The sequence below is a fragment of the Genypterus blacodes genome, unplaced genomic scaffold (assembly GCF_046128005.1).
Source record: "Genypterus blacodes isolate CSIRO-AG114 ecotype Tasmania unplaced genomic scaffold, CSIRO-AGI_Gbla_v1 ptg000054l_1, whole genome shotgun sequence".
Lineage (NCBI taxonomy): Eukaryota > Metazoa > Chordata > Actinopteri > Ophidiiformes > Ophidiidae > Genypterus > Genypterus blacodes.
Window position 1 is genome coordinate 1,603,028 of NW_027466866.1, and position 20,653 is coordinate 1,623,680.

Sequence of the window (20,653 nt, forward strand, 5' to 3'; positions counted from 1 at the left end):
AAGCACATGGTTCATGTCATTTGACAAGGTTTAGGCCTGTTAAACTATTAGTAGATTACATAAAGTTATTGAATACAAATCAAATCAAGAGTAAGATAATCAATTCAGTGTTAATATTTGAATGGGCCCCGGGCCCCTCTGTACTGGAAAGGTTGGGCCCCGAGGTAAAAAAGGTCTAGATCATCTTCATCCTGGATCTGCTGATACATGGTTTTCGTCATGGCAGTGTCTATGCGTTTCTGTAGAAGGCCCCGTATGCACGGAATGCAGCAACATCCACAGGTTGCCAGAACAGCGATGCCAACAAAGATGGAGATTAGAATGGAAGTGATGAGTCCGCTCAATTTCCCAAACCATCGTTCCATCATCTGGCTGAAGGGGTTGCTGATTCCTGAATTCTCTGCGAGCTCCCCCAAGTGTGATGTCAATCCCTGCAGGGCCTCGGTGATACTGCCATCTATGATTTGTGAGGGATTAAGGTGCAACAGAAAGTTCCAAACATTTTGCACCTGCCTCCTTCTTTGGCTAATAACATATCCAGTGCCATTCCATTTTGCCAGGCCATTAGTGATGTCGGGGCAAACTGCTCGGAGATGCCCTTGACGGTATAATTGTCGAACCTCTATTGGTTAAAGCCAAATAGTTCCCCTGATCGTTGATGATGTTTAAAGTTGTTACACAACAACCATCTGGGAAATTGTGTAGGTTTTGGTCTCTTGTCTTGCAGGTGTAATTTCCTTTGTAGGCTGTCACTGACGACGGGATGCCTCTTCTCTTTGCTGAGGGAAACAATACTGAAAGGGATTTACATTGTTCTGTCAATTTCTTGGGCTTTGATTAGGAATTGGGTTCCTTGTAAAGTCTCTTATGGCCCTATGTAGGAGTCCAATCATTGGTGTTATGGTCGTTATATTATTATTGTCCGTCCTTTCTTCTAACAGCTGGGTTTCATACCAAATTAAAGGTCCCACTATTAGAAGGATTATTATCGTGAGAAGACACATACTGCCTCTGATCCCGCACAACCCTGGCAGTCTGATGGGATGCCAAGGTCTGTGTCTTTCCATTTCCTTTCCCTAGGTTGTTTTCACACCCTAATTTCCTGTCCAGCCGTTGGTTTCTTCACTGGGTTTGAGACAAGTTCCCACTATGAGGGAGACCCCCCTTTGTTGCCAGCCTCTACCTCCAGGAAAAGCGGTGTGTCTAATCTTTCCCTAGTTCTGGTACTATTTTACAGTGAAATAGGTGTATACCAGGAAATCCTTTCCGCCATTTTGACTGCTGTCGGTGTGGTGAGCAGTTCCTGATAGTGGCCTTCCCACAAGAATTGACCAATTCTTCTTTTTAATAGTCACCAGGTCTCACTGTATCTGCTTGCTCCAATACTGGTCCATCTGGAGAATTAGCACAAGACTCCTCTCCGGTTGTTAGCATGTTTCTCATATATTCCGCTAATGTTTAGTACATATTGTGCAGGCTAAACCACTTTTTTTTTTTTGAGTAATTAGTAAAGCCATATGCTGTAAACACCTTTGATATTGTTGATACCATCCCTCCTGTTGGGACATGACTTAGTCCATGGCTCAATACTGCATCATATCTGAAAAGGTCGTAGGGCAATATTGGCTTTCCCTCTGGTCACCTGTAGATGTCATCTTTTTGTTGTTGTGCCCCTTTGTTCATCCATTTTTGTTTCTCTAAGGTAGGTAACACCTTTTGCATGTCCCTAACGATATCCTGATCTATGTGAGTTGAGGCCTTCTCTTGTGCCATCACCTCATGTTTGGTAGCCACCCCCTTAGCCGCTACATCTGCTCTCGCATTTCCCTGTGAGACTGGCTCATCCTTGCCTGTATGTGCGGCACACTTACATATTGCTACTTTCTTAGGTAATTGCACTGCCTGTAACAAAATAAAAATTAAGTCTTTATGGTTAATGTCTTTCCCTGTTGATGTCACCATGCCCCTATCTTTCCACTGTTGCGCAAAAAGATGGATGACAGTCTTTCCTTTAGCTAGCTTACATGCTTCTGTTAAAGCCACTAATTCAGCTGCTTGCATTGAGTAATGTTTTGGTAATGGTCTAGATAGCAGAGTTTCAGTTTGAGTAACAACTGCAAAACCATTGCATTTGTTCCAACAAGATTTTTTCTGCTAGACCCATCCACAAACATTGTGATGTCAGCTCTAGCCTATGGAGTATCTGTTAGATCTGACCTCGGTAGCACTTTTTCAGAAATGTCCTTCAGACCATCATGTGGTTGCCCATCCATAGCAACTGGAACTGCACGATTAAGTGTGCTGCATCTTTCAAGTGTTGGATGCGGTTGTGAAAGTAACACTGTCATGCAGGAGAGATGTCTGGAGGGTGAAAGATAAGATCTTTTGTTTTGTAGCAAAATAACTGAGGCTGCATGCGGCACCTTTAGTGTCAGAGAATGAAAGAGCACTATCGTTGCTGATGCCTGTACTGCCATTGAAGCTGCCACCAGAGATCGCAAGCTACAGAATCTAACCTGGTAGAATAATATGCTAACGGTTTGTCTTTCAGGCCATGTTTTTGGGTTAACATTGACGCCATAAAGCCTTCTTTGCAGTCCACAGTTTGTGTGGTCCTATGCCTTGGACCACACAAATTTGTGACATTCAGTGCGCCCGCATACCTCTGTCAGACAAGACCGTTCCAATGTTCAACAATTATACATATCTCGACCCAATAAGTTGCAGGGACACACTTTTGATAATACAAGTTGGCATTTGCCAGAGACATCCGTCTTTGGAGTCATTTGAAGACTTCTCTGTGTATCCGCCCATTTGCTGTATTTACATAGATATGTGCCGTGGATGCCCTGACATGCCCTTATCATGCTGTAACAGAGCACTGCTAGCATTATTGGGAGTTCCCCCCTTATCACACAAACCAATCTGGCTCTTTCAATTTCTGCTCCACTCCACTTGCAGCCAGCACACAATCCCTGCACTCCTGCTCTCAGCTGGGTGAGTCCATTTTTATAATTTTTCCTCGTTCTGGGAAAAACGTACAGCACACTTTCTCATCTGCTTTAAACTTCACTGTTTCATTTCCCAGGACTCAGTTTTAAGTCAGGAAGGATGTTTGCATCCGCCTCGTAGGACCAAGTTGTCAGGGGAATGCTTTTCTTCAGGCACAGAGACTTCAGAACACTTGGGTTGAGAATTTATTGCTGCAGCAAGAGTCAAGTCAGTTACAATGTGTGGTCATTGCAGTGTGGGTTGACTGATTTTCAATAGCTCAAATCATCATCTTATACATGTTTGCCAGAGGACTTTGTCCCTGTCACTCACAGTCTTGATCAATTTAACAATATTAACAGGACACACTACCTGAGTGAATCAAAAATGATCAATATCAGCAGGAAACATCTTGGTGCACACTGTCTGAGTCAATCATAAGATTGTCTCTAGTCAGACTGCTTGTTTCCTCCTGTACTGGACTTCAGCATGCTCTTATCCCATATTATAACCCAATGAACATTTTTCTAACGGACAGCGATTCAAATTTCAATGCCGTTTATTACAGCCACACATTTTCCCAACAGCGATGTGTGGACATACACAGATTCAGGCGACTTATTTATTAACTAACGGAGCTTATTACTGTGTACCGCTTGTCCAAATGTAAACAAATCAACAAACAGAGAAGAGCGTAATGAAATTTCTGTGTGAAGGATTGGCAATGACCCGTCAAGCTAAACATGAAAACAGGAGCGTAGACAGAAACCGATCTATGCATTTTAATTCAGTAACTGTTTCACGACTGGTTGCGAGATGTGCAGGAAAATCTCCACCCAACTGCGGAAGAAAAGAGATAAAGAGAGAGAGAGAGTGAGAGAGAGAGAGAGAGAGAGAGAGAGAGAGAGAGAGAGAGAGAGAGAGAGAGAATGAGAGAAATAGAGAAATGTCTGAATTGTTCACTGGATATACAGTTTATATTCTTGTTAGGAATGCATTATTGTTGAGTGTAACATTTGCTGAATACTGAAATTCAGCATTGGCCCAGACTTGTGTAATGTGAAATTTGTGTGGCAGGGTTTCCTGTGTTACACAGAGAGGCTTGCAGCTTGTTGTGTCAGAGCAGCGGCTCACAATGTCACTGTGGCTGATTTAACTGAAAGGATCATGCAGGATGTTGTGATATTTTCTTTTCTTTTTTACCCTAAATGCCTTCTTTTCCTGCAGCAAAGATGAGTAAGTCAAGTGCCAAACCCAATCTCAGCCACTCTCAGGTGTCTGAGATGGTCATGAGGCTCTACAAACTGACGGCGTCAGTAATTCGCGATCTGCCCAGCTATGATGACCAGAACTTCCACTTAACAGTCACTGAGGGTGGTGACTACATCCTGAAGATCATGAATACAGAAGTCAGTAAGAATCTTGCTCTGATTCAGGTGCAGACACACACCATGACCATCCTTCACCAGCATGGGTTTCCTGTCCAAACAGTCCTGCCCACCACCACAGGACAACTCATGAGCCTTGAAGACATTGGTAGGAGCCTGATTAAACAGTCATGCTAAGGTTTGAGGGGTGAACAGACTGATTCAGTTAAAATGGCTAATTTGAATAAAGTTGAAAGAAACTGATCAAATAGGCCAGTGCATTGCTTTATCAATTACTTTAAAGGCAGTTTTCCCTCCAACACACAGAGCGAGAACAGCCTCCATGGTCAAGAAAATTGCCACATGACGTGTCACTCACTCACACACACGCACGCACCCACGCACGCACTTCACATAAACAGGTATATCAGAGGAGGATGTGCAGGCAAAGACATGTCTCTAATGTAATAATGTCTCTACTGTTTGCAGACTGTGGGTTTGGCTGTCAGAAGTACCTGGTGCGGCTGTTGACTTATTTACCTGGAATCACCATTTCCAAGGTCCCTTACTCACCACAGTTACTTTATGAAACTGGCAAGACAGCAGCCAAGATGGTCAAAGTCCTTCAAGAGGTAAAAGAGTCAAATCACAGAGGAACATTCGCAGTTTTATGAATATATTATAAATTCAGCAAATTAATGTTGCTGCCCTTAGAATAGTCTACAGAATATCAATAATATGCAAGTTGAATGAACTCAATGACTAAGTCACTAACTAGTGTATCTACATAGGAATATACAAAGAGTTATTGAGTGACGATGAACTGCAAGAGAACAGAAACCAAAGCAAACAGCAGGACACCTGGGGGGAGAGGATGAATACATTGGAATTAAACAATAACATTTTCAGATTTTTTTTAAAGTGCATTTAGGAGATTTTCTTAATAGAATTCTAATACAAAGATACATTTCTAGACAAAAATATATGGATGAAAATGATCACAGCAGTTTGTTTTTGCATTTAATAGCCTGTTTTCTTCATTGTAGAATCTGTTCTTATGGTTGTAAAACCCGGAAGTCCCGCCCTTTGGTCCAACGACAGAGCCAATGGGAACGGGCAAAGGCCGGTAGAATGTTTCCATTTTTGGCAACTTGAAAATATTGTTATTGTTTTGTAGTTGAAATGATCTCGTTTATCTGACTCCATAAGATAAAATATTAGTTTGCTATTGATAATTTAGTCTCAAATCGGTTGATTCTGTACATAGATACGCCAATTGTCTGTTACGAATAAGAAGTTTTGGTTTCGGATCATTCTATCAGTGCGGGAATTCGGGATGCATTTAGTATTGATTCTACGCTCTTATTTACTTTAGGATGATGTTATTTGTTCGAACCGAGAATACTTCCATCTCTAAAGATTTGCTTACTGGCCAGGTTACTAATTCCCTAATGCGTTCCGGTGAAGTTTTGGGTTGCGAGGAGCTGAATAGCAGAATATCCTTCTAAATTTGTCGACGGGCTTCGTCCCCGTTACGTCGGACACAAGTGTGTCTAGTAAGTGATATTCGTCATACCCTTGAACTAGCTCAGAGGCTTCAACTAAACGTGGTCAATAAGCCTTATGTTGTACTTGCCACGGACGCGTGTTTTCTAAGGTATTCTTTTCCTTTGAACTCAGAGACGTAATTCCACAGTTGTCTTCAAAACGTGTTTTAAAAACATATTCTTATTAATCCAGAGGCTGTTCATGCGTATTTTGGTGAGTTCTATTTCTCAGATCCCTTTCTCACCAAGTCGGAGGCGTGGTGCGCGTAAAGTTCTCCAAACATAATTTAGCTGAATGTTTCCTACTCAGTAACCTCTTTTCGCCCTATTGAGTAAAGCAAGCCGAAAAGTCTCTACCAGTTGAAATAACGCGGACACGCAAGTATCTCTGAAAAGCCGAAGTCATAACACAAACGGTAAAACCGAGATAAATCAAAGTTGAACAATCATCAATTTATTTAACATTGAAACGTTTTGAAAGTCTCCGAATGAAAGAAATATCACTAGTCATTAACAGTTGAATTCCCAGCACAAAGTATATCAGAATCTAAATATACCTTTTGTCTATGTTAAAAAGCAATGAGCAGTTAACGCAATATTACTACACTGGACAACCTTTAACGGACGAACCCAGAATTATCTAACGAACGGCTGTACATGGGACGCACAGCACATGCGGGTCTCCGGCTAACGGATCAACCTTAAAATGTTCAACGCGCGGCTGTACGTGGGACGCACAGCACATGCGGGAACCCCCTCTACGGGAAAGAACCTTGAATGTTTAACGCACGGCTGTACGTGGGACGCACAGCACATGCGGGTCTCCGGCTAATGGATCAACCTTAGAATGTCTAACGCATGGCCGTACGTAGGATGCACAGCACATGCGGGTCTCCGGCTAACGGATCAACCTTAAAATGTTTAACGCACGGCTGTACGTGGGACGCACAGCACATGCGGGTCTCCGGCTAACGGATCAACCTTAGAATGTCTAACGCATGGCCGTACGTAGGACGCACAGCACATGCGGGTCTTCCTCTACAGCAGGGGTATTCAACTAAAATTTGAAGAGGTCCAGTTAGAGAAAATCTTCTCAGGCAAAGGTCCGGAACATGATAATGTCTAACTTGCGTTATGATTTTGATATATACAGAAGTAGCCTAGTAGTTGTATCAACGTCTGTAATCAACAATGGACTGTCAAATCAAGGAAAGTACAAGTTGAAAACATTTCAACAAAATTTATTGTTAACATTGAACTGACTTTAAATGTAAATATAAGAAGGGCTGCATTTAAAAATTAAATAGAGAAAATAAATAAAATAGCTAAAATAAAGTGCTTAATTTCAGAAAAAAATTAAAAGTAGCAGCAGCTTGACTTGCATCTCAACGTAACAGTCTCAACCAATTTTACAACGGATAGAAACACGAATCTCAAAACATCTTAAAAATTTTACAGTTCATCTTTCTTCCTTCCACTTCCCCATTTTCTGTTGTTCAGTGGGAGAATTGGACTCTAGCTTGTCCTGCCAAGATTTTAAATCTGGGCTTGATTGGTGTCAGGGCCATTCTCATGCACATGTGCAGGTGCTCATTGGTGAGCCTGGAACGATATTTAGTTTTAATAATGTTCATTGTTGAGAAAGCTGCCTCACAGCTGTATGTGGAGCCAAACATGGTCAAGATGAACAGTGCTACTTTCCTCAGCCCTGGGAAAGCTGTATCAGAGACCATTTGGAGCCAGAAAGTGGCAGGGTCAGTTTTTCCAAACTGCTCTTTCAGGGTCACATCTGCTTGGAGATCAATCAGTACCTTCCGGAAAAGCCAACATTTGCCCACTTGAAGTGCTGTGTGACTTCTTTTGAGAACCCTCTGACATCGGTGATGAGATATGGGTTCTGAATGAACATGGTGAGCTGCTGTCCAAAGCTGAAGCTGTCAAAACGTTTGCTGAAGTTTTCAATCAGCTTATCAACAAAGTCAACAAAAGAAGACACATCTCTCTGTCCCTGGACCTGTTCCTGCACTGCTGGGAAGTGTGCACAGTCTCCCTGTAGGTCTTCTTTGAACACCTCAAGTTTCATCTGAAAGGAGCGGACAGCTGTCATCAGTTCACAAATTGAATTGTCCTTGCCTTGTAGCTTCAAATTCAGTTCATTCAGGTGTGAAGTGATATCTACCAAAAAGGCCACATTATCCATCTTTTTTTCACAATTTAAAAAGAGAGAAAGGTGTGTTGCTTTCTGACTTCTCAGCTTTGCCAAGAAAGCCGCTAATTCCCTTCTAATGGACCAAAATCGCTCCAAAACCCTGCCTTTGCTGAGCCATCTCACATTGTTGTGAAGCAAAAGATCATCAGCGTTTGCATCAACTTCTCTGAGGAATTCCCTGAGCATGCGATGCTGACAAGAAGAGGATGCCCTGAGAAAATTTATCATTTTCATCATTGTGTTTATCACCTCAGCATGCTCATCTGGCAGGGTGGAGCATAGGACAGATTGATGAATTATGCAATGGTAAGAGATTAGCTCAGGATTGTCCTCTTTCATTTTGCCACAGCTCCTTTCTCCCTCCCCATCATGGCAAGGGCTCCATCTGTGGTTATTGAAGCCACTTGGTTTGGCTCTATTCCTCGCTTTGTTAACATCTCCTTAATGGCCAGGTCTTCTCCTCTTGTACTGGTCTGAAGGGAACTTACACCTAACAGGTCTTCACAGAACTCTTTCTTGTCTTTGTTGAAGAATCTTGCATAAACTAACAGCTGAGCATTGTCAGACACATCAGTGGACTCATCTACAGCCAAGCCTACACAAGGCGTCTTATGAATGGCTTCATCCAGCTGGGCTAGCACATCCTGGGCTAATATTTCACTTTTCTTTGTGGCTGATGATGCTGACATAGGTATTTGCTTAATTTTGTCACAAAGCTCTTCTTTTTGTTTACCCTCAAGTAATGTTTCTGCTACTGCACTCATTGACAACACCTCCATCTGTAAAGGGCTTTTTTTGTTGACCTAAAATCCAAGAAAGTCTGAAGGAACATTCATGAGCACGTTGTTGGGCAGTGAATGAATGGGTTAAGATCCTGGTGGACTGATCTTATTGGGCTCTGAGACTGCTAATTTTCTGGGACCTCAGTTCAGACTTGGTTGGGTATGATTGTTCAAAAGCTTTGTGCTTTGTCTCATAATGGCGTTTCACATTGCCACTTTTAATAAGTGCCACGGTCTCTGAGCATATGAAACACATTGGTTTTGTGCTCGCGACGGGAAGAATAAACATGTATACTTCGGTCCATTCCATGTTGAAAGCTCTGTTTTCGCCGTCAACTTTTCTCTTCTTAGAAAGCGCCATTGTTATTGTACCTCTTCTGACTCCCACTCACTTGCCTGTCTGTCTTTTCTCGCTGTAACGTTACTTTTCTCGCCTGTCACTCGCCTTTCACCTCTTTCCTCTGTCTGCACTGAGAGTCGCAATGTTTATCTTTTTGAATGTACAGATCTGATCGGTTGAGTAGCATCACGTGGGTGGCTTAACTCGTACGCGATTGGTTTGTAAATTTCCTGGTCCACGATTGGCCGAGTGCATCAGGTGGGTGGCTTAACTTGCACGCGATTGGTTAGTAAATTTCCTGGTCCGTCTATTCCAGTGCCGTTAACTAAAGTCTAGAAAAGCTGTGCCGCTTAAAATAGAAGCGCCCCGTCAAAATTAAAAATAATTTAATAATTTGTTGACTATAGGTCCGGGTCCGTATGGGATAGCGTCTGGGTCCGGATCCGGACCGCGGTCCGCCTGTAAGTGACCCAGGCTCTACAGGGAAGAACCTAGATTTGTCTGCTTCTCTGCCTTAAGGAGCTATGTGTCCTGTCCTGAGTGCTGCTGTCTGCAAATATGTTACAAAACAACTATACAATACAATCTGCATTTCTATAGTAGTCACACATGTAAAATGAAGAGACCTCAGACAGGTCGTCACCAATTGATGGGGGTGTGTGTGGTGTGTGAGTGACGCAGTCTATGTGTAGTGAGTGAGTGAGTGAGTGAGTGCGTGTGTGTGTGTGTGTGTGTGCGTGAGACAGACAGAGCCCTTGATGGGCGAAGTGTTAACCGTCTTTGTCTCGAAGTTCAGGTAGTTATTCTCCACTTCTAGTCATATGTATGTTTCTTGGGCCTTCCCTGGTGAGTCTACTGAGTGTTGTTTATTTGGCTCAGACGATTTGGAGCCAGTATCTTGAGTGTGAATGTAACCTTATGTTGACCATACAATTCTTATATTTACAATAAATAGATTATATTTTATATCTTACATGGTGGTTCATATAGTGTTGACTTTAGTCATCTTCTTTTTCCTATTTTCCTCCATTTTCTGTTATTGCCTTCCCTTCTTAACAACATTGTCTTGACCAGATGGAACACCCTGAACTCAGCGTGCTGCAGAGAGATGAATACAAGTGGGGGTTGTCGAATGTTCCCATGCTAGAAGAGTTCATCTACTTAATGGATGGAGACCCTATCCAGGAGGTTGTGAAGTCTGTCATTCAAGGGTACAAAACCTCTGTGGTCCCTGCACGCACCAGTTTCCGCAATAGTGAGTGGGACGTTTCCACACTACAAGTTCTCCTACACACTGTAAGTTGAAGGCACAAAAACATTCAGAACTGTTGTCCACCAGCAAAAGGCAGCAAAGGCTGAGTTGAGCATGTTTGTTATTATTCCACAATGGTCTGGTTTCTATTAATACATGTGAATCCCTTTTTTCCTAGGCATTAATCATGGGGACCTCAATGACCTCAATGTGCTTGTACAACCTGATGAGAATGATGGCTACACCATTTCTGGCATTCTTGACTTTGGGGACATGAGCAGTGGACACTGCATCTATGATTTAGCTATCACTATCATGCACCTCATGATTGAACACCCTAAACCCATAGAGGTGGGTGGACCTGTCCTAGCAGGCTGGGAGAGTGTCCTCCCTCTCAAAGAGGCAGAGAGACACGCCCTTTATCTGCTGGTGCTCTCACGCTTCTGCCAGGCATTGGTTTATACACGGTACAGTGTCTTACTGCATCCAGAAAATGAAGAGTATCTGATGATAACATCCAAGAGAGGCTTCCACATACTCCGTCACCTGTGGGAGCTGGGACAGACGCAGGTAGAGAGGGTGTGGTTTCACAGTGCTGCTCAATACTGTGACAGGAAGTGATGATTGGTGTGTTATGATTTTCATTACCTGGAGACCTTCAATAAAGTATTCTAAAATGAATTCAGAGGATGTTCTAAATATAACAAATCAAGTCAGTAAATTCATATGAGACATAAACAGGAAAAAAACATTTGTATCATGGTATTAGTTTACTAATTTGAGGGATTAATGATAGAATTTACATCAACAAGCAAGAATTAATGACAGTAGAAAACAAAAAAAGAAAAGGATCAGCAACATTTTGTGCAATATTGAATTTGTCCTGCAATTCAAAATACCTGGTGAAGAATAAAGAAGGTTGAGAATGGAGAACTAAGGCATTTTTAGTTCATCAGCTCTCAAAATTGGACCTGTTTTTAATTTTTAATTAAGAATGTGGATTTAAAAAGAATAATCTACAACCGATGGGTCTAACAGTGACCGCTCACACTTGTCCCATATGTATTCATCTTAAATTACGTAATGTATTTGATCTTACATATTAATTTTAGATTTACACAAAATACTGAACGATAAACCCACAACCATATAAGCCACGCTATTTATTTATGCCGTGGCCAGGACTTGTGTTTCCCGTTCCCACGCACTATTAACTCTTAGTTGCACGTCATTTCTTTAAACACAAGATTTGACCTCTCAATAATGATGAAACAGAGAAGCGAAATCTACATTTATTTTGAAAAACTAAAAACATCGGACACCGGAAGTTGCGTTCTGGCAACTTGAGCCTGGACGTGAACTTTCTGCTGGACTTCAGCAGTGATTTTACTACGTTGTTCGTCTGCAGGTAGGACAGCGATTCAAATGTCAGTGCCGTTTATTACAGCCAAACATTTTCCCAACAGCGATGCGTGGACATTCACGGATTCGGGACACTTATTTATCAACTAACGGAGCTTATTACTGTGTTCCGCTTGTCCAAATGTAAACAAAGAAACAGAGAGGAGCGCAATATTTATTTCCTACTGCAGGATTGGCAATTAGACACCAAGCTAACCATGAAAACAGGAGTGTAGACAGAAACGGATCTATGCATTTTAATTCAGTAACTGTTTCCCGACTGGTTGCCAGATGTGCAGGAAAATCTCCACCCAGCTGCCGAAGAACAGAGAGAGAGAGAAATGTCTGAGTTGTTCCCTGCCTCAGGATAAACAGTTTGTATTCTTGTTAGGAATGCATGATTGCTGAGTGTAAAATTTGCTGAATGCTAAAATTCAACATTCGCCCAGACTAGTGTCATGTGACAATTTTGGGCTAAAGAAAGAGAGAGAGAGAGTATGTGTAAGGCAGGATTTCCTGTGTTACTGGAAAGAGGTTTGCAGCTTGTTGTGTCGTAGCAGCCGCTCACAAAGAAAGGAGCATGCAAGATGCTGTGATATATATATTTTTTTCTTTTACCCTAAATGCCTTTTCCTGCAGCACAGATGAGTAAGTCAAGTGCCAAACCCGATCTCAGCCACTCTCAGGTGTCTGAGATGGTCATGAGGCTCTACAAGCTGACACTGTCAGTAATTCGCGATTTGCCCAGCTACGATGACCAGAACTTCCACTTATCAGTCACTGAGGGTGGTGACTACATCCTGAAGATCATGAATACAGAAGACAGTAAGAATCCTGCTCTGATTCAGGTGCAGACACACACCATGACCATCCTTCACCAGCATGGACTTCCTGCCCAAACAGTCCTGCCCACCACCACAGGACAACTCATGAGCCTTGAAGACATTGGTAGGAACCTGATCAAACATTGCTTATTTGCATAAAGTTAAAGGAAACTGATCAAGTAGGCCAGCACATACTTTACTGATGCACGATGACTTTGAAGGCAGTTTTCCCTCCAACACAAAGAGTGACAACAGCCTCTTGGGTCAAGGCCAGAAGGTGTGGAAAACTTACCACATGACATGTGATGTGGGTTAATTATCCTTTGATTTATTGCTGCTTATCAGTTCCAGGTTGTGTTGGAATGCAGATAACACGAAAGCAAGAAGTAGCCTCACGCACGCACGCACGCACGCACGCACGCACGCACGCACGCACGCACGCACGCACGCACGCACGCACGCACGCACGCACGCACGCACGCACGCACGCACGCACGCACGCACGCACGCACGCACGCACGCACGCACGCACACAGGCTTTACATATACAGGTATATAAGAGGAGGATGTGCAGGCAAAGACATGTCTCTAATGTAATAATGTCTCTACTGTTTGCAGACTGTGGGTTTGGCTGTCAGAAGTACGTGGTGCGGCTGTTGACTTATTTACCTGGAATCACCATTTCCAAGGTCCCTTACTCACCACAGTTACTTTATGAAACTGGCAAGACAGCAGCCAAGATGGTCAAAGTCCTTCAAGAGGTAAAAGAGTCAAATCACAGAGCGACATTTTACAATACTTAAAATTAAGATACATTTGTAGACGAATTGAATTGAATGTTTTTTACTTTTAATTGCCTGTTTTCATCATTTTAAAGGATATGTTCTTTGTTTATATGTTGTTGACTTATCATCTTCTTTTCGTTTGTTGAATGTTCCCATGCTAGAAGAGTACATCTACGTAATGGATGGAGACCCTATCCATGAGGTTGTGAAGTCTGTCATTCAAGGGTACAAAACCTCTGTGGTCCCTGCACGCACCAGTTTCCGCAAGAGTGAGTGTGATGTTTCTACACTACTATTCTTCCTCCATACCTTCATGTTGAGTTTTGATACTTCCAGGCACAAAAGCATTCAGAACTGTTGTCCACCAGGAATGGGCAGCAAAGGCTAGACTGAGCATGTATGCTCTTATTCCACAATGGTCTGGTTTCTATTAATACATGTGAATCCCTTTTTTTCTTAGGTATTAATCATGGGGACCTCAACAACCTCAATGTGCTTGTACAACCTGATGAGAATGATGGCTACAAAATTTCTGGCATCCTTGACTTTGGGGACATGAGCAGTGGGCACTGTGTCTATGATTTAGCCATCACTATCATGTACCTGATGATTGAACACCCTAAACCCATAGAAGTGGGTGGACCTGTCCTAGCAGGCTGGGAGAGTGTCCTTCCGCTGAACAAGGCAGAGAGACACGCCCTTTATCTGCTGGTGCTCTCACGCTTCTGCCAATCATTGGTTTATGCACGGTACAGTGTCTTACTGCATCCAGAAAATGAAGAGTATCTGATGATAACATCCAAGAGAGGCTTCCACATACTCCGTCACCTGTGGGAGCTGGGACAGACGCAGGTAGAGAGGGTGTGGTTTCAGAGTGCGGATCAATACTGTGTCAGGAAGTGAGCAATATGTTATGAGTTACGTCGAATCATAAAACAATGGACGGCCAATCAGAAGCCGTCCAAGTCTTAATGGACATTTGGCGCTTCCTGTTGTGGCTCTCTCTCATTGCTTTGCTGTGGCTACTCTGTTGTGAGTTTGATGAGTGTTGCTCAGTTTGATGTACATTATTCAGTCAGTCTGCCACCTTTCTGTTTGTGTGGGTCGGGAATTGCAGCAGTTAAGAGGCCCTATTCATTTCCTACATGTGGCAAATGATTGTTGTCTAGACTCTAGAGTCTAGACAGACCAATCCAGGAGTGATTCTAGCATATGTATTTCTTCTGCACCTTACACCTTTTGCAGACATTTTCCTAATCAAGAATAAAGAAAATCAGGATTCCAAAATATTTTTGGGAAGAGCTGATGATATGGGCCAAATTATTTCAAGAAGACTAAGAACAGTCATGTCATTTGTTCTCCCTTCTATTTTGGGCTACACACACACATCTTCCAAACCTCTCTACCAATATGCAAATCTTCAATGGCTCTTTTCCTCTCTAACATCTTAAGTTTGAAAATGAATCCAACTCTGAAGTTTCTAGCAAATGTGGGTTAACGTGGAATATATCATTACTTTAGAGATATAAAAGTCAAAGTAATTGTTTATAGTAAAACTGCTTTTATTTATTGTGTCTGCATTCATGTCAATTTATTTCCTTCATTTGATTGTTTTAATATTTAAATAGGTGAATGGTGATACGAGATATGCAAGTTTTGATCATACAGCGTTTCCTAACTGTCAAAATTTAAATAACAAACATTTACAAAGGACTTAAATAGTCAGGCACCAAAAAACAGTTTCTCTCACTTACCCTGGGGTGAAAGCAAAAGAAACAGCCAAGACTTTCCTCTGAGCTAAGGATCTGTTCTCGGTTCATGTTCTTTCTCAGTTTTAGTTTTCAAGAGAGAGAGAGAGCGAGAGAGAGACCACCAGCTGTTCCGTGATCCGGCTTTAAGGACCACATCGCTTCAGCAATACAGGTTTTGAGATTAACTAATGAGTTGGTGTCACTCAGCTCTGATTAATAAGAAATTCTGACGGTTTGATTATGTCAGAACCGCATTCAGGTATTTTTAATTCTTTTCCATCATTCACGCTTACTAATATAACATTTTTACCTGCCTTAAATTCCATGTCACTTCATACGTTGATGTAACGACACCATTTCATTTTGCATTCATTCAGTTGCTAGTCTACTTGCCTTGTCATAAACATTCATTTATTAGTAATGGTTTGTATGTGTACATTTAAGGGTCAATGTGACACTACTGATATGAGATAATTCTTAAATTTTAATTAATTTAAATTTGAAATATTTGACCCTAAATGCCTTGTGCAGTGTTGTTTCTTTGTTTTCTGATGTTATGTGCTTTTCCTGCAGCACAGATGAATAAGACAAGTGCCAAACCTGATCTCAGCCACTCTCAGGTGTCTGAGATGGTCATGAGGCTCTACAAGCTGACACTGTCAGTAATTCGCGATTTGCCCAGCTACGATGACCAGAACTTCCACTTAACAGTCACTGAGGGTGGTGACTACATCCTGAAGATCATGAATACAGAAGACAGTAAGAATCCTGCTCTGATTCAGGTGCAGACTCACGCCATGACCATCCTTCACCAGCATGGGTTTCCTGTCCAAACAGTCCTGCCCACCACCACAGGACAACTCATGAGCCTTGAAGACATTGGTAGGAGCCTGATTAAACAGTCATGTTAAGGTTTGAGGGGTGAAAAGACTTGATTCAGTTAAATGGCTAATTTTAACATTAATAAAGTTGAAAGAAACCAGTGGCTTTTCTTTTTTTTAAGCCAGTGGATTGCTTTATTGATGCAGAATTATTACCCCTCATACACACACAGCGAGAACAGCCTACTTGGCCAAGAAACTAACCACATAATGTGTCCCACGCACGCACGCACGCACGCACGCACGTACGCACGCACGTACGCACGCACGCACGCACGCACGCACGCACGCACGCACGCACAGGCTTTACATAAATAGGTAAATAAGAGGAGGATGTGCAGGCAAAGAACATGTCTCTCATGTGAATAATGTCTCTACTGTTTGCAGAATGTGGGTTTGGCTGTCAGAAGTACCTGGTGCGGCTGTTGACTTATTTACCTGGAATCACCATTTCCAAGGTCCCTTACTCACCACAGTTACTCTATGAAACTGGCAAGACAGCAGCCAAGATAGTCAAAGTCCTTCAAGAGGTAAAAGAGTCAAATCACAGAGGAACATCTGCAGTTTTATGAATATATCATAAATTCAGCAAATTCATTTTGCTGCCCTTAGAATAGTCTACAGAATATCAATCATATGCAAGTCAAATGAACTAAATAACTAGTGTATCTACATAGGAATATACAAAGAATTATTTAGTGATGATGAACTGCAAGAGAACAGAAACCAAAGCAAACAGCAGGACACCTGGGAGGAGAGGATGAATACATTGGAATTATACAATAACATTTTTAAAAGGGCATTTAGGAGATTTTCTAAATAGAAAATTAATACAAAGATACATTTCTAGACATTGAAATGTATGGATGAAAATGATCACAGCAGTTACCTTTGTTTTTGCATTTAATTGCCTGTTTCATCATTGAAGAATCTGTTCTTATGGTGGTTCATATGGTGTTGACTTAAATCATCTTCTTTTTCTTTTTTCCTAACAACATTGTTTAGTCCAGTTGGAACACCCTGAACTCAGCCTGCTGCAGAGAGATGAATTCAAGTGGAGTTTGTTGAATGTTCCCATGCTAGAAGAGTACATCTATGTAATGAATGGAGACCCTATCCAGGAGGTTGTGAAGTCTGTCATTCAAGGGTACAAAACCTCTGTGGTCCCTGCACGCGCTAGTTTTCGCAAGAGTGAGTGTGATGTTTCCACACTACAAGTTCTCCTACATACTGTTACTTGAGGGCAAAAAAGCATTCAGAACTGTTGTCCACCAGCAAAGGGCAGCAAAGGCTAAGTTGAGCATGTTTGTTATTATTCCACAATGGTCTGGTTTATATTAATACATGTAAATCCCTTTTTCTTAGGCATTAATCATGGGGACCTCAATGACCTCAATGTGCTTGTCCAACCTGATGAGAACGATGGCTACAAAATTTCTGGCATCCTTGACTTTGGGGACATGAGCAGTGGACACTGTGTCTATGATTTAGCTATCACTATCATGTACCTGATGATTGAACACCCTAAGCCCATAGAAGTGGGTGGACCTGTCCTAGCAGGCTGGGAGAGTGTCCTTCCGCTGAACAAGGCAGAGAGACACGCCCTTTATCTGCTGGTGCTCTCACGCTTCTGCCAGTCATCGGTTTATGCAAGGTACAGTGTCTTACTGCAGTCAGAAAATGAAGAGTATCTGATGATAACATCTAAGAGAGGCATTCAAATTCTCCGTCACCTGTGGGAGCTGGGACATACGCAGGTAGAGAGGGTGTGGTTTCAGAGGGCTGATCAATACTGTGACAGGAAGTGAGCGATGTGTAATGATTTACCTAGAATCACAACATGTTCTAGCCCGAACCACACCCACCATCACCCAATCCAACTGGTGGCCATCAGAAGTTGTCCAGTCTTAATGTCTTTGAGTGCTGCTCAATACAGGAAGTGAGCAATGTGTTATAAGTGACCTGGAACTATGCAATTAAATAAAGGAATTAAGTTGATGGTTTTAACATTACAAATAATCTTTATATAAAAGACATCAAAAGGGAAAAATATAATCCTTCATTTCAAGAATAAAACCACCTCCATATTACACACATGATTGGTCTCGACCTCAAAGGGTGATCTGCAGATCAACCCGCACTAGTCTTAGATGTCTTAGATGTCTTGTTGTTGTTGTCTTGTCTTATTTCTGAGAGCAAATCTTTTGCTGGCTGTGCTGATGAAAAGAGAGGGATTTGAACACCTGATGGAGACATCCTCTCACATATAAGAGTTTGAAACGTATTAGGCTGAAAGCCTCAATATGGTGGAGAGGTATAGAAATGGATCTGCAGAAATCTGAATCTCATCATATTAAGAAGAGGAGCAACTTCAAACTTTAATCAACTAATTAATGCGACCTGACAATAAAAATAAAAATAAAAAACACAATTCTCCCCATATCTTTTCTTCTAATATCATACACACCTGCACACACACGCGCGAGAAGGCACCATCTGCCCTCTGCTGCTCATAATGTGTACATTCAGCGATGCAGAAAAGGTCACAGTGTGCATTTTGGATGTGTGACTTGTGTTCCTGTTTGTAAGTCACAGCACTGCCCCCCTTGGGATGTTTCATGGCATACCATGTTTTCTCCATTGCAATCTTCACTGATCAACTCTTTCTACATTTCTATGTAGATACACCAGTTTGTGTTACAAGGACTTGCTTCTAGAAAATGATCCAATAGTCAATTATTACAATTCTGTAACACCAAGACTACTCCAGTTAGCAAATGTAGGTTAACATGGAATATATCATTACTTTAGACATATAAAAGTCAAAGTCATTGTTTATAGTAATACTGCTTTTGTTAAACGTGTCTGCATTCATGTTCATTTATTTCCTTCATCTGATTGTTTAAATATTTAAATAGGTGAATGGTGATATGTAGATATGCAAGTTTTGATCATACAGCGTTTCCTAACTGTCATCATTTAAATAACAAACATTTACAAAGGAATTGAATAGTCAGGCACCAAAGAGCAGTTTCTCACTTACCCTGGGGTGAAAGCAAATAAAACAGCCAAGACTTTCCTCTGAGCTAAGGATTTCTGTTCTCTTAGTTTCTCAGTTTTAGTCTTCAAGAGAGAGAGAGAGTGAGAGAGAGACCACCAGCTGTGCTGTGATCTGGCTTTAAGGACCACATCGCTTCAAAAATGCAGGTTTTGAGATTAACTGATGAGTTGGTGTCACTTAGCTCTGATTGATAAGAAATTCTGACGGTTTGATGTCAGAACCGCATTCAGGTATTTTTATTTTTATTAATTCCTTTCCATCATTCACGGTTACTAATATAACATTTTTACCTGCCTTAAATTCCATGTCACTTCATGCGTTGATGTTACTATACCATTTCATTTTGCTTCATTCAGTTGCTAGTCTACTTACCTAGTCATAAACATTGTTTTATTAGTAATGGTCTGTATGTGTACATTTAAGGGTCAATGTGACAGTTTGAAATTTTAATTCATTCAAATTTGAAATATTTGACCCTAAATGCCTTGTGCAGTGTTGTTTGTTTTCTGATGCTATGTGATTTTCCTGCAGCACAGATGAATAAGACAAGTGCCAAACCCAATCTCAGCCACTCTCAGGTGTCTGAGATGGTCATGAGGCTCTACAAGCTGACACTGTCAGTAATTCGCGATTTGCCCAGCTATGATGACCAGAACTTCCACTTAACAGTCACTGAGGGTGGTGACTACATCTTGAAGATCATGAATACAGAAGACAGTAAGAATCCTGCTCTGATTCAGGTGCAGACTCACGCCATGACCATCCTTCACCAGCATGGGTTTCCTGTCCAAACAGTCCTGCCCACCACCACAGGACAACTCATGAGCCTTGAAGACATTGGTAGGAGCCTGATTAAACAGTCATGCTAAGGTTTGAGGGGTGAACAGACTGGTTCGGTTAAAATGGCTAATTTTAACTTTAATAAAGTTGAAAGAAACTGATCAAATAGGCCAGTGGATTGCTTTATTGATGCAGAATTACTTTAAAGGCAGTTTTCCCTCCAACACACAGACTGAGAACAGCCTACTTGGCCAACAAACCACATGAACATGTGTCACTCACGCACGCATGCACGCTTTACATAAACAGGTATATCAGAGGAGGATGTGCAGGCAAAGACATGTCTCTAATGTAATAATGTCTCTACTGTTTGCAGACTGTGGGTTTGGCTGCTTTATGAGAAAATGAATGAACAGTGTCTTACTGCATCCAGAAAATGAAGAGTATCTGACGATAACATCCAAGAGAGGCATTCACATACTCCGTCACCTGTGGGAGCTGGGACGGACGCAGGTAGAGAGGGTGTGGTTTCACAGTGCTTCTCAATACTGTGACAGGAAGTGAGCAATGTGTTATGATTTTCATTACCTGGAGACATTCAATTAAGTATTCTAAAATGAATTCAGAGGATGTTCTAAATATAACAAATCAAGTCAGTAAATTTATATGAGACATAAACAGG

At 41.7% G+C, this 20,653-nt stretch overlaps 2 protein-coding genes and 1 pseudogene across 2 annotated transcripts; all 3 read left to right on the plus strand.

The window, feature by feature from the left end:
* The first annotated feature begins 2,908 nt into the window (after positions 1–2,908).
* On the plus strand, positions 2,909–11,109 carry LOC143001657 (hydroxylysine kinase-like). The gene is made up of 5 exons (XM_076151382.1): positions 2,909–2,997; positions 4,219–4,527; positions 4,848–4,990; positions 10,311–10,491; positions 10,667–11,109. The coding sequence occupies exons 2-5, from the start codon at positions 4,224–4,226 to the stop codon at positions 11,107–11,109; spliced, it is 1,071 nt and encodes a 356-aa protein (XP_076007497.1). The 5' UTR covers positions 2,909–2,997; positions 4,219–4,223.
* Positions 11,110–11,810: 701 nt separating this feature from the next.
* LOC143001658 (hydroxylysine kinase-like) lies at positions 11,811–14,785 on the plus strand (annotated as a pseudogene).
* Positions 14,786–15,200: 415 nt separating this feature from the next.
* On the plus strand, positions 15,201–18,529 carry LOC143001617 (hydroxylysine kinase-like). The gene is made up of 4 exons (XM_076151316.1): positions 15,201–16,131; positions 16,518–16,660; positions 17,141–17,321; positions 17,496–18,529. Exons 1-4 carry the CDS (start codon positions 15,768–15,770, stop codon positions 17,936–17,938), a joined length of 1,131 nt encoding a protein of 376 aa, XP_076007431.1. The 5' UTR covers positions 15,201–15,767; the 3' UTR covers positions 17,939–18,529.
* The last annotated feature ends 2,124 nt before the right edge of the window (positions 18,530–20,653 follow it).